The sequence below is a fragment of the Poecilia reticulata genome, chromosome 10 (assembly GCF_904066995.2).
Source record: "Poecilia reticulata chromosome 10, P_reticulata-male-v2, whole genome shotgun sequence".
Taxonomy (NCBI): Eukaryota; Metazoa; Chordata; class Actinopteri; order Cyprinodontiformes; family Poeciliidae; genus Poecilia; species Poecilia reticulata.
Window position 1 is genome coordinate 30,317,699 of NC_088839.1, and position 17,424 is coordinate 30,335,122.

The 17,424-nt window shown below is 37.6% G+C and overlaps 1 protein-coding gene across 4 annotated transcripts in view; it reads right to left on the minus strand.

Moving 5' to 3' along the window:
- Positions 1-14,326, minus strand: part of ldb2a (LIM domain binding 2a) — a 98,744-nt gene extending 84,418 nt beyond the window's left edge. For 2 of the 4 annotated variants that reach the window (XM_008421092.3, XM_008421091.3), the window contains exon 1: positions 14,032-14,326. In XM_008421092.3, coding sequence (XP_008419314.1) covers positions 14,032-14,163 — 132 coding nt within the window. In that variant the 5' untranslated portion in view covers positions 14,164-14,326. The remainder of the gene's footprint in view (positions 1-14,031) is intronic. The other 2 variants (XM_008421093.3, XM_081611872.1) reach the window with 1 other exon arrangement.
- Between the last annotated feature and the right edge of the window lie 3,098 nt (positions 14,327-17,424).

Consider the following 17,424-nt stretch of genomic DNA (forward strand, 5'->3'; position numbering starts at 1 on the left):
AACAAATTTTAAAACATTCAGTAAGCAAAAATACCATAAAATAAGCTAAACAAAGAGACCAAGTAAAACCAGGCCTGAGGAAAATTGCCTATTTAAAGAATCCTTGAGTAATATGTTATATGAAATATGAAGATGAGTGAGAATAAAGATTCTGACTTTGACTCACTGACCACTGCAGTCCTACGGATTGTGTTTCCCTAATTAGCGCACTAAACAATGAGGTTTCGGGCTGCTGGGAAGAAAGATTCAGCCATACAGGATTTCTTCAGATATTATGTTATTAGGACATATTTAATATAACACTGCAGATGCAGATGCTCACCCGTAGCTTTACACAGTGATATTAGAAACCACATAAACAGGGATGTATCTCAAAAAGCAAAATCTGAGAAGAGACTGGTGATACTGTCTGATTTTATACTCGACCAGCCCTGGTTAGAGATCAGCTGGTGAGAAAGTAAGAAGTAAGACTTTTTCTGGTCAGTGGACACATCCTGCACAGGCCAAAATAACACTGGCAACAATATTCGGTGTGTAACTACTTTCATCTGTCAAGAAATATGAGGGATTTTTAAATGCTGGTGGTAAGGAAAGAACTTACTTTCTTTACAAGTGTTTACAAAATAGTCATTAAAAATAATTTATCTTACATTCTAACAGAGAGCAAATCAGAGCTTGATCTAAACTCCTGTTATTTATTTAAGTAGACTTGCAAAAAAGAGAGTATGTTGTGGGGTGGAAAGTATCAGTTGCGCAAAAAAACAAAAACAAAAAAAAAATTCTGACTTGAAAAGGAGAAAGCAAGTCATTCATTGTCAAAAATATTTTAGGCTCCGTTTGCCTACAAAAATGTAATTAAGGGTTAAATATACAAGTCCATTCTTAATAATTTAGCATGATTAATTTTCACAGTTTAAGCTTTTATTTAATGTATTTTCATTATGCTTGAAATGAATAAATCATATTTTTGTACAGTATTAATAAGATTTTGCAATACAGTAGCTAAATCCTATGTGTAAGTTTGACACAAACATATTCCTTACATCATTCCTCAGTGAACCTGTCCAAAGCAGTTAAGAGTTTCCACAAATGTTAGATTGTTTCAGCTTCATCTGAACTCATAAATCAAACAAGATCAATAGTGAGCATAACTCCACTGGATTAAAAATTAGTCTGATGTTCTACTACTGAGAGGTTAATTGTTGACATCACTCAAAGCCCACATTTACAGTGCCAGTGTGTCCAGATGAATTTGTTTCACAAAGATAAAATAGGAAATAATTCTGGAGTCACAGCTTGCTCTACACTGTCAGAAGGTAATTAACTCTGTGTAGAGTCAACTCTTCTGCTGGTAAAGTGTTTAAATCAAAAAATATCCTAAAACTTTAGCAACACACAATTAGCCAGCCTTCTTGGAAAGTTGAAGACCAGCTGCTGTACAACACTCGCAGTGACACATCACTGATGCAGATACTGAGCCACAGGTGCAACTTTTCAGCAAAGATTTCATCGAGAAGGGTGCAGTATCCATAACAATATCTGTAATGATGAAATAAATTTACAGTCTCTAGTCTGTCTCCATCCTTGGTCAGAATTATGAAGTTCAGCTCATTTACATGGAAAACTCCATTAGACTCAAACAGCTGATCAGCAAAATGATGAAACAGCCAGAAAGGAGCACGAAGCAGAGCCTGGCTGCTGGTGAAACCTCCCTCGAGTAAAACTTCCCTCTCTATATTTGCTGCTTCCACTGGTAAAAATATGCAGCTGGAGTTGCACAGCTTTTTATGAGCCAAGCTGCATGCAACAATAAAACCCGGTGTCATACCACTCTGCATACACCTTCTGGATTGCTAATTGTTCGACTTACAGAAATGAAGATAAACCCTTGATTAGTTAACAAAGCTGATTAGGGAGACTAAGATTAGGAGAATACAAACAATTGTATTTGTTCTTTTGTTTCTCTATCCTGTGTACACACAAATTTACTATGAAAACCCTTTCACTGGGATTAGGAGTCTATCTCATAATTTTACACCTGTAACACTGACCTGAGGATTAGTTTTGCAGTAGTACCTTAAGCATTTTGATGTAATCATTTAAACAAAGATAAACATCTGTAGCCTCAAATGGCTGTTACTGTCTCTGTGGACTTGTCCAATTTATAATTTATTATTAAACATAATAGATGAAGATGTTATTGACTAACAAAGATTTCTGGTTTTCTTTAAGGTTTGAGCAGCCAAACTGAATTTTTCACTTTTTAATTTTTGATGGACTATAAAGCATCCAAATTGTTTTTCAATGTGTTTTATTTCAAATAAATTTAACAAATGTTTACCATAATATATATATATATATATATATATATATATATATATATATATATATATATATATATATATATATATATATATATATATATATATATATATATATATATATATATATAGTAAATTTATATATATATATATATATATATATAGGAAGTAAATTTTAAAAGCAACAGAAAATGACAAAAAGTTCCAAATTGTTTCATTAAAATTTTTATATGAATCTCAAAACATGGGGAATTAAAAGCATTTAGTTTTATGGGGGGTTTTTTGTCATTAGGCCAAAAAGTAGGAGAACTTGAATAACTAATTTCCCACAGTTCAAGCTTTCACTGTGCCACTCAAATATTCACCAAACAATACGAGCACAAACTGTTTCAGATCCAAGATTACAACCTGTGACCTCTTAGTTTCAGGACGGAGTTGTCATCCATGGCGAACAGAGAACACAACAGGACATAGACTGACTGCAGGCACGTCTGTCTTCTCTGTTATCTGAGGGGCAGAGCGGCCTGGAAGGAACCATGGGAAAGAGCCAGGAAAAAGGTGGGTCCATTGTCCGAGCATCCTGCTGGATGTGACTGACGCTTCTGATTTCACCGGAGCTCTTTTCTTTTTTTATACATTTTCATGAGTTTCTGGGAACATCCTTTTCCAACATCATACATACAATGGGACACTGCCAAAAAGCACCATTTTGATAAATTTCCACATAAGGAAAGAAATCATAAAATCTGTTAGGGTATGCTATTTTTGACACTAAAGCAAAAATATCCATTTAAGAGTATTTTATCTGGAAGGCCATACACATTGCACATTTGACAATCCAAACATTTAAAGCAGTACCACACTAAATTGTTCAGTTGTGTTAAATGAGAGCCAACAGAATGATCACTGTAATGTACACAAACACGTCCGATTTGATCAACTACAAAACTACTTTCCTCCTTCCTTCAGAATGTCCTTATCAGGCTTTTTAGATTGAGTCAAAATAACCTCTAATTCCCGTAGGAGGCTTCAGAGAATCTAATTTAAAAAAAAGCTTTGATACTGGCATGTTATTCTACAAGAGGTTTGTCAGAAAATGTCAAATATTTGTTTTCTAATAAAATTAGAATTTTGGAAAGGTTTGAAATAGTCTACAATAAGTCATAGTTTTAAATACTGGTTTGCGAGCTAAACTGTGAATGTAAATCTTTTTGGATTCAATAGAATTAATCATATGTTGTCTCCTTTGAATATGAAAAAAGCCCCAGTCATGAAATAGAGTGGGTGAGATGTCTCTATGCCTAAAAGGTAGTCTTTTTTTTTAAACAACCAATCAAATTTATTTTTTTTAATCTGCTGAATCACTGGCTTTGCCATGAAACCTCTCTGACTGGCTGATAAGCACTCCTGACATCTCCTCCTCCAGATGCTTCTCAGGAGCAGAGCTAGGTTCTGACTCAAAGACAGAACCAGTACACCAATTGGAAATTCTTGTTCAATCGGATCAGGAGAGGCATCTAATCAACGTAGCGATAAATGTTTTTGCTTGCATCATACAGTTTGCTATTTTTGTGTAAAGATATTGTTTTTCTTCTGTGCACTGAACTGGTGCTCAGGGTCATTTAGTAACTTTCTTCATCCAGATCTAATTTCAAAGTGAGGCTGGGTCTAACATCTAACCAAGACGCTCAATGACCTGTAGCAGAACTGACAGTTGCTAATCTCTGAGTGACCTCCAGGCAGACAAAACTGCTGTTGGACCAGAAAAGTCAATAATCCTTCCAGCTAAATAAGAGAAGAAGGTGACGAAGAGTTAGTAAGTAAGTCAACCACCAGATCTGACCAAGTAAGATGTTCTTTTAGTTTGACCCCTTGTGGTTCTGGTGTTGAAAGCTATCAGATCAGGGGTGAGTCAAAGTCAGGCTGCAAATTTGTATCTGGATCCGTCTCCGAATACAGTGCGCTAAATAGTAGAACATAATTTGACGAAGTTTACAGGAACATAATTTTTGCCTCAAGGAATTTTAATAATCGAGGGACTAGTGCAAGTTTACTTGCAACAAGTCGTAAACTTTTCCTTTATAGTAGCAGTTGTAAAGTTAGCATTAGCATCAATTATACTTTTGATTTTTGTGTTTCTACTTAAAAGTAAGCAGGTCTTTGGTTTGATTAATGTTTACTTCTTCTTTTATTGATTAATGATTATAACCATGATATGATATCCCTTCTGAAGCTGCTGCCCCCGCGACCCGACCCCAGATGAAGCGGAAGAAAATGAATGGATGGATGGACCATAAAATGTAAAGACAGTCTGAGTATCCCTGAACTAATTAATCTATAAACATGCCCTCATTTTTCTTTCAATTTGTGACTAAGTAAAAAACAAAAAGTTGATGGAATAATAAAAATCATTCAATTAATGGCAAGTCTGTTTAGATTGTAATTTACAAACATAGTTGTTAGAAAGCAACAGCATATTTAAGAGGTACATGTCACATTGGTGTTACATTCACTGTATTTTAGAAAAGAAAGAAAAGCAGGTTTTACTCTTAACACTTTTATACATTATTCATTTTTAGTCCAAATATTTAATACCCATTTCGTATATTAGGTCACATATTGTTTCAATTACCTATATTTATCTCTAAGTAGTAATTTTATATAATATAAAGGAAGAGCTTTAAGATCCAATAGAAAGTCAAGTAGTAGCTAGAAGCTGTGTGTGTCTTAGTTGTTGGTTACATTTTTGTAAAATTAATAATTAATTACATTTTTGTATGTCAGTGACTGATCATGAGTGTTTAAACTATTTTCTAATGTGTTCCATAGAATAAGACAAGACAGAAAACTTACTGTAAGACGGTAAATTGAATTTTATGTATTTCTGTCTCTATTCAGAGATTTCACACCAAAAAACAGCTTTCTTAGAAAAAAAGCAATAAACAGGCATGAAGTATTCAGCTCTGACACCAGCTTTTTGTGGATAAGGTTACTTTGTCCCTTCAAAATGATCAGTCTGCCTGCTCACCTTTTAGCACTATTATTCTTTAATTTAGCGAGGCGGATGTTGCCGGGGACTTAACGAAGAGACGCAGGATTAATGTGATTCAGTCCTTTCAGTGACTGGCCAAATTATGAAAATGCAAAATGTCTTTGTTTTTAATGTGAGAGCACTGAGCGACGTTTCACAAGCCCACAAAGGCAGACGGCTGCTCTTTGTCAATAAGCCTTGAATCATAAAAATGGAGCATATTAGAGATTCAGCTGATAGAGGAATAAATAAAAATAATGCTGTTGATTCAGTGAAGCGAAGTAAACACGACATTTTTGACATATCGAGACTGTGTCGCTTTTTCTTTGTTTCGCTATTTAATGTGTAGGAGGGAAAATCGGTGCAGAGTAATGTGACATATTTCTTATACAGTTAAAATAATCATTAAACGGATCATTGAGTGATTAAAATCAGCACTGACCAACGTTCATCAGTTGAACAAGGATCATCAACTCTACTAAGGAATGTCTGAATCTTAATTATATTAAATTAAAATAAAAAAAATGTATCATCCTAAAAGAATCACAAGAAAAAACAAGAGTGCAAACTGCCAGAGACCATGAAGCCTTGCATTGTGACTCAATCCAGTCTCCTTCTTGATGGCTGATTTTCCTTTGCCTCTAGACTTGTGTTTTTTAAAAGCAAATTTCTGTATGATGTAAGCATGTCTTCCCAGGTGTCAGGTTTACATCATTGCATACTGGAGCTGTAGCCAGTAATATCAGAGCTACTGCAGTTTTCTAACTGGACGCCGATTGCGAACTTCCCAGCTGAAGACAAGAACCAGATGTTCTTGGGTGGGTGCTATAAAGCTTTTATTTCCAGTACAACGGTGATATCAGACTCAATACATGTCAGTTTTCATATGACCTACAGACAGTAAAAGCCTCCATTAAGGCCACAATATACAGTATGTCTTAGGAAGGCAGATTCTCAAACATAAACCTCTGGCTGTGTTCTTGGTGGCTCATCTTTAATCCCTCCATGTGAACCTAACAGCACACTGCCAACTTGACCTCTACACCATAAGCCTATTCATGTCAATCTGACACTTTGCGCTGATGGGAACAGATCCACTTTGCTCCTGACAGGAACAAGGGATTTTACCATAATGAACACTCCAGTTCCCCCAGTTCCACAGAGAAGCCAATGAGTCAGGTCTGCAGGCCCATTTAAATAATGAGAATGAGACTAACTATGTGCAATAGACACAAGAATCCAATAAAAGGCCTGCCAATCATTGTTACTGATCGCATGTCTATCTGCTGAGGAGGAGTGTGACCATTAGACCCACTGTCAGCAGCAGCAGCGAAGCCTCTGAATGCAGCCTGCCGGGTATTATTGCAGCGGCTCCATTAAAATGCTTTTGTTTTCCTCCTGTTTCTCCCTCTGTGTTGTAGTTTTACTTACAGTGTTATTCTGCGTCTCCGCTCTCTGCCGCTGAATATTAATGTCCTCTATGCTAATGGCCCTGCACCAGCTGAGGTCGACCAAGCCCCTCCTCTGAATGTTAATCCGCCTTTGTACATTTGCATATGCTTAAGTGTCGAATTCCCCCACAAATCAGCGCGGCTCCCTCCAAACGCCGGAGGTCTGTGCCCTCCGCGCGACAGCACCGAAACAATGTGGTCACACCGTATGCATGGCATCAAACCCACATCACAGCCTGTTTAGATTGCCAGGTCAGCGCAGGTTCACGTTCACTAAAATGAAGGTAATGGGATAGCAGTTGGTCTGGCACAGAAATACAGCCAGCCAGGTAATAAGTATGAATGGAGTAGGTAATAAGGTTGGGATAGAAACAGACCCTGAGTAATCACAGGACCAGGGTCTGCTTTAGTGGCAGCAGAGGTTTCAGTTCAAAGGTGAGCTCTGATCCCAGACAAACATGCGATCAGCTGCACTGTTGGCTTTTATTAAGCCATATTTCCATGAAAGATGCAAAGGTTGTTACTGAAAACAAAACACACCGAGAAAATATTATCTGCGTACTGAGGAAAGTTTCCCTAAAATGCAGGAGTCCAACTGACAAACCCAACAAAGCATGTCGCATTAATTTACTGGGATAAATTATTCTCCTTCAGTGGTGGAGAGAGTTATTTTATCAGATAACAAAAATATTGAATCATTTTAATACCCACGTTATTATTTCTTCTTGTTTGTCCTAACAAAAGCAAAAAAGATTAAAATAAAGACAGAACTGCTGATACAAATAAGTTCTTCAACAAAGTCAAGAAAACAAAAAATGTTTCCTCTTGTTAGTTTAGTCTACACATAAACCTGGCTGTGGAAATGTTATAATAAGAATATTCAGTTTACAAACATACTTAAATGTAAATCTGCTCTTTTCTGGCTGCAGTGAAAAGGCAGTGTAAAAATTTGACTGAATAATTAGTCAAATCTTTTCCTGATCCTAATCCTGATTTAGGTTTATGCTCTAAAAGCAGCCCCCAGTGAGATCATGCAAATAAATTCACATCAATCACTATTAAATAAAACAACCTAAACAAGTAATAGAAAAACTGGTGATTAAAGAGAGCAATTCAAAGAAATATTTTGCTGACCTTTAAGCTTACCGTCACGCTGTTTATTGAGACATGTATGCTGGAGTATCATAAAATACATTTTAGATGGATCAAAAATATTTAAGGATCACTTGGCCATCTGAAAGTTCAATTCTCTAAGTGTCTAACTGCAACAAAAAAGTGCATCCTGCCATTAGTTGGAGCCATTTCAAGCAATCTGCATGTTGAGGTAAGTGAACATTCATTAGCACAGACTGAGACTATGCATAGAAAACATAGTCTCAGGTAAGATTTGTACCTTTCTCAAACTTAAGAATTTTCTGGAGGTTTTCAAAATGTTTATAGAAATGTTGCAAGGATCAGAATTCCTAAAAGACACCACACTAAAATCCCTTGTGTCCTTATTACCATTAATGTAACTGAGTATAAAGATTTGCTATGTAAAAGGCCTAACATTCTGTTGAACAAGATTCAACAGCAGCCCTCAAACCATTGTGGTTTTATTGCAAAGACTCAAAGGACTTCAAGTTCAAATTTTTCTTCTTAATGAAACTGTTAATCTATTTCTTAGGTTTGAACTTTAACAGTCCGTTTTTTCAGATATGAATGAGTCAGAATATTAAATTGTGCGACGTTTTGTTTGGCTTCTATTAAAACAAAACTGACCTGAATGTTAGCAGCACCTTCACGCCATAGATTTGAGCTCCTTGGCTTTAGTTGATTAAGATATTAAATACATGAATGAATGGTTACTTGTTTGTGTTGTAATGCATTCAATTTAATACCCGAAATACAGAGTTGAGCACTGCAGGGTGACTGCAGCTTATCCCCACTATCATGGGGACAGAGGCGAGGTACAGGCTGCAGGTCCATTTAGAGAACCAACACGGAGACAAACAGCCTCACCCAAAAGGTCAATTTAGAAACAACAATTAACCAACAGTGTCTGTTTCTGGAATGTGGAAAGAAGCCTGTGTACTCAAATAAAACCCACACAGGCACAGAGGAGAACATGCAAACTCCACGACGAAATGCTTCAGTCGATGTTCGAATCAAAGCCCATATTCATCCAAAGCAGCACTAACAAGCACAGAATGAAGGGAATTGCAATAAAAACAATTACCCTTATAATCCATTATTATTTTATTTTTTGAACAAACTCCAATAATTTTGGCTGTAGTTTCTAAGCAGACTATCAGATACAGAAAACCAGAAATAATGTTGACCAGTTAACATAAAACTGACTGTAAGCAACAGAAGGATAGATTATATGTGCAATCATTAGCTCTGGCTCTGCTCTACATTTTATATCTCTCCACCCACATGCATATCAAGTTAAATAAAGACACATTTTGTTGTAAGATTAAGAAACAAACCTCACTGATGTGAATGTGTGTACAGTCAAATGTAAATGTCAGAACAAATAAAGAAGCTCTAATGCATTTCTCATGTCAGACAAGCAAATGCGTGTGTATTTCCGCTTGCTGACTTCACTTTAACAACTGTCATTATTCAGTACTACAATAATCTATTTTGATATTTTGCTATAGGTGAGTCTGCTCCAACTATTGTTTGCCTGCATCAGTAGCAGAATAATTCATAGATCCACCTATGCACATGACAACTGAGAGAATTTCAAAAAGCAGGATTAACATCACTCAACTCTTGGAGCACTTTTCCAGAAGGCGGTGCCAAACGGCAGCGTAGTAAGAGAACCGATTAAAGACCGACTCATATCAACAGCAAAAGCAGTAGTCCCGAGTCATTTTAGCCTCAGCAGGTTGCCAAGTGCAGTTTGAGCTTTTTGTTGCAGCCAATAATTCCACTTCTTTCACTACATTAAGCATCTGTTTGTAAGGTTAACATTTTTGACTGGACCATTAAAATATTCAACTAGCACAAGTAAATGATCTCATTGAATACTAAAATTAAACCTCATTTTCACTTAGTAAACCTACTTTTTTCTGAAAAACGCTCTAGCATGCACTCCCACAGTGCCTCTTACAAGTATTCCTACACTTTAAACCCAATACAGTCACAAACTTCAATGTGTTTTTCATTTTAAAACTTTCACTGAAAAGTGAGGCATGCACATGTATCCAATTCTCGAGTCGGGATTTTGCAGAACCATCTTTCCCCAAGTCTTTATAAATATGGCCTCTACCTCTATTTGAACATACTGAGACTTATTATTTTTTGCACTGTATCTCAAGATTAAATAGAAAGCACCGTTGAAATAAAATTTCAAGTGTTGGGAAAACTCCTCAAATAGAATTAAATGGGGACGTGTCAACCTTTCTGTTTGGTTGTTTGTTTAGTGAAGCACTTCTGCATGAAGATGAACATCTGTCCAGGTCCTATGAGTTTTCCAGGTTTTCTTTCTTGATTGTCCTGTTTTTAGTTCTATCAACTCTAAACAAATTTCCGGTCCCTGCTGAAGGAAAACGTCTCCAAAGCATTATGTAGCCATCAGAAAGTGTCACTTTTGAGGGGTTTGTTTTCCAAATGCTAAAAAGTAATAGTTTTCCATCAGAAATAGAGTTTTGCATGTAGCCCAAAAGGTAAAACTCTGGTCTCATCTTAACGTCTCACAAATGTTTTTCTTTGTTCTCTTTTTGACTTGTTACAAACTATTCTATTAACCTCATTTATTAAAAACTTACTGCAATCCAGTATGCATTCTGCAATACTGGATTGCAGAATGCATGACAAATAATTACACTGTCCACATATTCTACCACCTGAGCTGTGGATCTCTGTAGTTCATCCAGAGTGATCTTCAACCATTTGACCCCTCTCATTAACATTCTTCCTGTCCAGTCTGCCGGATTAGGGGGATGGCCATGTCTTTGTGGATTTGCAGTTGTGCCATACTTTTTCCATGAACTGAACAATGCTCTGCAACATGTTCAAAGTTTGGGATCTTGCTTTTGAACCGATCTCTGCTTTAAACTTCAACAACTTTCTCCCTGACGTTTGTTCACCGATATTCTCCAACAAACATCTGAGTGTGTCACAGAACAGCTGGATTTTGATTGGGATTAAATTATATACAGCATTTGAAATTACTTCTGAAGGCAAATTGTTGCACTAGATTTTATTCAGGGGGTTTCATAGTAAATGGGGATGAATAGAAACCAAGCTTTTTACATTTATACTTTGTAATATATTTAGTAAATAATTTGTCCTTTTCCTTATACAGTTATTAAACTGTGATGATCTATTACATGAAATCCACACAAAACTCACTGAAGTTTGTGATTGTAATGTGACAAAATGAAAAGAGGTTTCAGGGTAGTAATATTTTTTGCAAAGCTTAAAGAAAGGAGGTCTAAAATGATCTCCTCTTGAAATGACATACGTACTAGGAATTGTCCCAGTTTTTAAAATCTAGTTAAATGCTGGAGATTTTCATTATGGTCTGCAGCAGTGATTTGTTTACTTCATGCCACATAAATCTGCTTGAGTTTCCGTTATTTAAGTTTTATTGCAGCTTATTCACACAAAAAAGACCAAAGATCCCAGAAGTCAAAATAGTATAATGCACACTAAATTATTTTGAAATTAAACATAAATGAATATTGAAATGATAATTCTTAAATTCATGTGCCAGCAGAATAAGAAGCAAAAGAAACGATCAATACATTTTTACCTGATTAGTTTAATTATGTCAGAGAATAACAGAACAGCAATTTAATCCCAGCAGTACTGTCTATAAACTTAGAGACATCTTTTGCAGATTTCTCTCCAAAGACCCCAGTTGCTTGTTTGACCCTCATACTTCTGCTCACATGGTCTAGTTTATTAACTGTCTTTTAAAGTTCAGTGATGGGAAGCGGCAGACTGACTTCTCATGCACGGTCCGGTCCAGCAGCTAACCACATAAACGGCTGCAGCTTCATGTGGAAAGTATGACATGTATCCCCTCAACGTCTTAGTTAAGATACAGGACACAAATATAGCATCTCTATGAAGTTAAGGATATTTTCTACACTAAATGAAGCAGTTTTAGGTAAAATTGTGGTTTGGGTTTTGCTTTCATGAGAATAATTATGATATAATTATGTTAAAAGCCTGAACCCCGCTATATGGCACATCTGGATTCAAACAAAACTCAAGGCTTTTATTTCTCTCCTACAGAACACAATTTTCAGTAGTCAAACAATATGCACGAAGCACATGATGTATATCCTGACTACTGAAGGAAGAAAGAAAAAGACAAAGAGGAGGCTGAAAATGCAACTCAAGCCAACAGCAACAAAAAGATGAAATATATAAATATATTTGCAGGTGAAAGTATTGGTTTAAATGGAAGTGCACCTAGACCTGCGCAAACGTCTGGAAACGTGTGCCTACATGTCCATGCGTCTCAGATTGTGTGCGTGGTGATTGCACTTGGTTTCTGGGTATGTGTGCTACAGGAGTTGAGGTCCACTGGGGCTCTGCATGAATAATGCATCAGACTGAGGCTGCTGCTGCTGCATCTCAGCAACATTGCTTTGGTCGGTCTGCTTAAAGTTGCAAGTTCCTCCTCTGGAAAGTCAGCATCATTCTGTAAGAGACTGCAGTAACTCAACTGGAGCCCGAATTTAGACAAAAATAACTGCAGGAAGCACAATTTGGTTTCAAGCATTTTATTTTAAAAAACTGATTTAAAGTATCAAATATGTAAAATTTTAATTTGAATGCAACATATTAAAAGCTGAAACAATATGCTGATTATTTAGTTTATTATAGAACTACATTACATTGCAAAAACCTGATAATGACTTGTTATTACTGAACGGCAATATTAATATGCCATCAACACAAATTATTCTCTTTCTTTAACATCTCCACAATGTCCCCACCACTTGTCTTGAGCTTTAGGAAAATGTCAAGATCTATATGAGGTGTCCGCTTGGGGAGACTGAAAGTCATCCAAATTGCCAAATATTTAAATGGTAATCAGAAATTGAAAGCACAGCAAGTGAAATATGCAGTGATGGAGTAGTTGAGGTACATTTCTGTTTTATTTTACACCGTATGATAAGAATTTGTTGCTTTTGGCATCTTAGAATTGCTAGCAAATTTCCACATTTTTGTACAAGCAGAAGTTTGGACATATAATTACATTTTAATATTTTTATGGTGAAATCTTGAAACACAAAAAACAGGAAAGTCAATAAAATATAACAATGTGGGATCATTTAAAACTAAGATTTTTATTGATTCTTGCTTAAGATGTCCATCTCTTTTAAACTTGACATGTCAGATAAACTTTTTATCTGCAGATTCACACATGTGTGATGACGGAACAGCTGCCGGAGACAGATGCTCTCCATGCAGCTCACAGTGGGATCACCAAAGGTTCAGGCTGGATGACACTGAACGCCACACACGCTTAGCGCCCAACGACTTGAAACATCAGGAGACTGACACGAAATTAATTCGTCCCCATGTGCAATCATAAATTTGCAATCAGAACCACTTTCATTGAGGAAGTTTGGCTTAAACGGGTTGAAGGGTGGATTTGCGCTTTAGCAGAAACTCTTCCATGAACTTTTCCAACGGTTTATGGAAATATTTTAAAGCCAGGCAATATGTAAATGTATGCAAATGAAATAGGTTACATGAGGTGGTGGATCTACTTTACCTCAGTCACTGCAGCCTAGTCGGATAGTTTTATTCGACTTCTTTATTTTAAATCCCACTCTTCAGTTTCCTCTAAGCGCACCCCCTTTTAAAACCTGTGTCTTCCATTAAAACTGTCTAATCCTGATTTCACTGGAGTTTCCCGCTTAAGGTGCATCACAGGTGACACTTGTACAACGCAGTTTAGCACTTTAAATTGCCACATGTAAGCCTCTCCTGCACTACTCCTTTTATTTTGTCACTAAAAATCGTACCTGTACGTCCCAAGATTAAAATAAGTGCTGCGTGTTTGCAGCGTGGACTTCACACGCTGCTGTTTACTTTCACCTCAGGAATGTTTGGCACTTTGGCATCCGTGTCTCCTGAATGACGGACCGTCACAGCTTATCTCCCTCTCCAAACCCTACTCTTCCCTCCCTCCCTCCCTTCCGTGGACATTCCCAACTCTCCCTCTTCCAGTGTCCCGTTTTCGTGTGACGGCCACGTCCGGCGGACTCACCTCTGTGCGCGTCTGCAGCCGCTTGTTCATCTCGTAGATCCGATACTCGGGCTGGACCATGTAGGGCGAGTGTCTTCTGTAGAAAGGTCCGAACGGAGAGGAGTAGAACGGGTCGTGGGTTGGGTTGGACATGGTGGCTCCTGGCGAGGCGCACGGCGCGATTTCAACATCCAGCGGGCACAGCAGCGCACATGGGAGTGCGATGCTCTCCGACAAGCCCCAGTTGGAAGCAGCCGCTATCGAGGCTGAGCTGCACTCTGCAAGTTGGCCTGCCTAGTTCCCTGCTATAGCGTGGTGCCGGAGGAGGGAGGGAGGAAAGCGAGGGGGAGGAGGTGGGGGAAGCGGCGGAGTTGGGTGGGGGGCTTGAATTGAAGGGGGGAGGAGGGAAGCCAGCTTCCTGTTCCCTCAAGACCTACTCTCAGTTTTGCACTCTTGCAAAGTTCAGTGTGGTGTGTTGCACGCGTCTCTTTCTTTGTGTGTTTTCATGTTTGTTATTGTTCAAATTTCACATGTTGGATCGAGAGTAAAAAAAACAAGAATGTGCCCACATTTAACTCCTATTAATATTTTCAGCATATCACATGTAAGGGTGCAAACACAGACATGAAGCCACGGCCGGATTCAGGAGGACGCGGTACCCTGGGTTGGGACCAATATGGTGCCCCTGTTTTCTTTTGCAATTACAAAATAACAGTGGTTAGAACCTCTTTAGAAAAACATTTCTGAGTAAGAGGTTTAATTTTAGAAATGCAATAAAAAAAAGAAGATTTTGTTGTGTGTTTAATAAATGATCCAAGTTCAGAGACTGAGGCAGAACTGAAGAGTTTTTCTAATAATGAATTGAAAAGGAAACTTAGAGGGGAATCATGGGTCATGCAGAGTAATGGAAGAATCCAGCAATGAACAATGAAATCCACTCAATGTATACAGTGAGGCAGTGGTGGAAAACGACAAAGGAATCAGATGAACTAATCAAGGGAGTGGAGGAATAGCTGTGGCACAATGCAGGCTGGGAAACTGAGGGAAAGAGACTAATTAACACAAAGGAGCTGAATTAAGAGTCAAATAAACTACAAATAAAGGTGAAGAGACTAACAAGGATCTAAGACAACTGAATCCAACTGAACTAGAAATCTAAACACAAAAATAGATTTAGGAGACTCCCTTTTAGTAATAATGAAGATAGAAATGAGCAGAATATGACAAGATCTATGTGACATGAACTACAAAGGAAAATAGTTTGTATGTTCTTTAGATTGGGTTTAGAGAAAAAAATCAAGCAGAAACTCTTTCGAAAAATAAAGCTGCACTTATGGTATTTATTCAAAAATAGAGGTGACAATTTGTTATCTTGTTATCATAGTTAATTTCTGTAAAGAACTTCCTTCATAAATACATTGAATATGTGCAATCACTGTATGTAAAGAAGAAAAATAGGGTTTTGGTGTAAGCATCCCTTCCTTCATTAGCGAGCTGCTGTTGTCACTTTATCACAGTTTGATGAGCACTAGCTGCTACTTCTTCATTTTTCTCTGGAGCTCCTATATAAATGACTCTTTCCAGACATCTTTGATGTTTTTCTCCTAAAACAAAATGTGTGGTTTAATGAAGTATATCATTTTTATTTGTGTCTTTGCAATTTTTATATACTTATTTTGCTAAATTAAAAACAGCAAAATGCACGTCTTACAGCTTTCAGTTGTCTTACTAAAGACAAACAGGTCTCTATATATTTCCTACTTTAACTTCAACAGCAGAGCATCAATACTGTCCTTTTCTCTCAGTGGGCTCACAACATTTATGCTGCATGAAGCATAGCGACACACTAAGTGACTCTACTGGAGAATGGAAAGTAAAACCATTCGTACACCAATCAGGCATACTTTAGTGCGCATGCAATGAACTACAATGCTCTCTGAATCTTTCTATCAGAACCATCTGCCAGAAAAATTCCCTTTTTCAGAAATTTGAGATACAGTCACTTCTGTTAGATTGGACCACACTTCCGAACCTCTGTGCATCAAGGAGCCTTAACCTTGTCCACTTGTTACTGTTCCTGCTTTTCACCACTTTTGATACTGACCACTGGAGATCTTAAAAGAATTGCACTTTTTGAGATTCGTCTAACCATCACAATTTGGTCCATGTCTCAAACTGGCTCAGTTAACCATTTCTTCTGCTTCTACTAAATACATATTATGGACTGAATTAATTTTGCTGTCATACATCCCCCCCTCTAACAAGTGTCACAGGTCAGTGGTGTATTATTATCCCTGATTGGAATAAGTGATATTTGTCAGATAAAAGAAATGAAGACTCCCACAACGTGAGGTAAGATAAAGCTCTGGATGAAGCTCAAAAAGAACAATGTGTGGGTTGACAGAAAAACAAGTCAAAGCAGTAAAAAATCTTCCTGAAGATTTATTGTCTCCTGACATGTTGATGTCCTTTTTTACGGCGCAGGCAGTCTGACACAAGAACAACCTTTGTTGAGTAATTTTCAGAGGAATCCCTTTGTGTTCTTGTGGCATCTTCTTCCAAATTGATGGTCAAATGAAATATCCTAGTGGTGGAGGGGAGAAACACAAAGCTGTCTGTAAAATAATCTTCCAACCACTTCTTTCAAGGGTCTCCACATCTCCTTCCATCTCATCCTATCCTTTGTCTCTGACTTTATTACTCTAACATCCTTCACTACATCGGTGAATCTCCTCCCTGGTGTTCTTCTTCTTCTCCCCTCTGGCGTCTCCATATTCCTGATCCTTTGTTATGTTAAAGTTAGCTTGTATGGTCCAATTCAGACAGAATTAAGACTGTGTTGTAATGCCAAAACTGACCAGTGCTGGATGGTTTTTGCAGAGATGGTATTCTGGTGCACAGTGGGCTGTCCATTATATGTGATAGAGTGTGAGAGTTCCTTTTTAAGAGCATTCACAAGACTTATTGTCATAGCGACCAAGTATGTCTTAGATGGAGCACAGAAGACTCATATGGGCATCAGTTGCAGCAAATCCATAACATGTTATTGATATTGTGCCCCACCCAAACTCTCACTAAAACCAAAAATGATCAATGTACACTCACTACTTTCTCACCATGCAGCAACCATCAATCCACTCTTCTCATGCAGAAGACATTTTATCCGCACTCCGGCCCCCAGCACAATGTAAACTGCTGAAGTAGAGCTCAGTGAGGAGGGATGAACAGGTCCAAATCGACCCAAGAGACCAAAAACAAGTTGTGGGTTTTTCAAACTGCAGCCCATCTGCAACATGCATCAGAAAACATCTTACTGTATTCATCAATGAGCAGAGGGAGGAAGAGTGATCAGCAGCTAGAAGAAAAGCATTAGACAGCAATGCGAAAGAGCAGTGAGTGTCTGTGAGTGGTTGG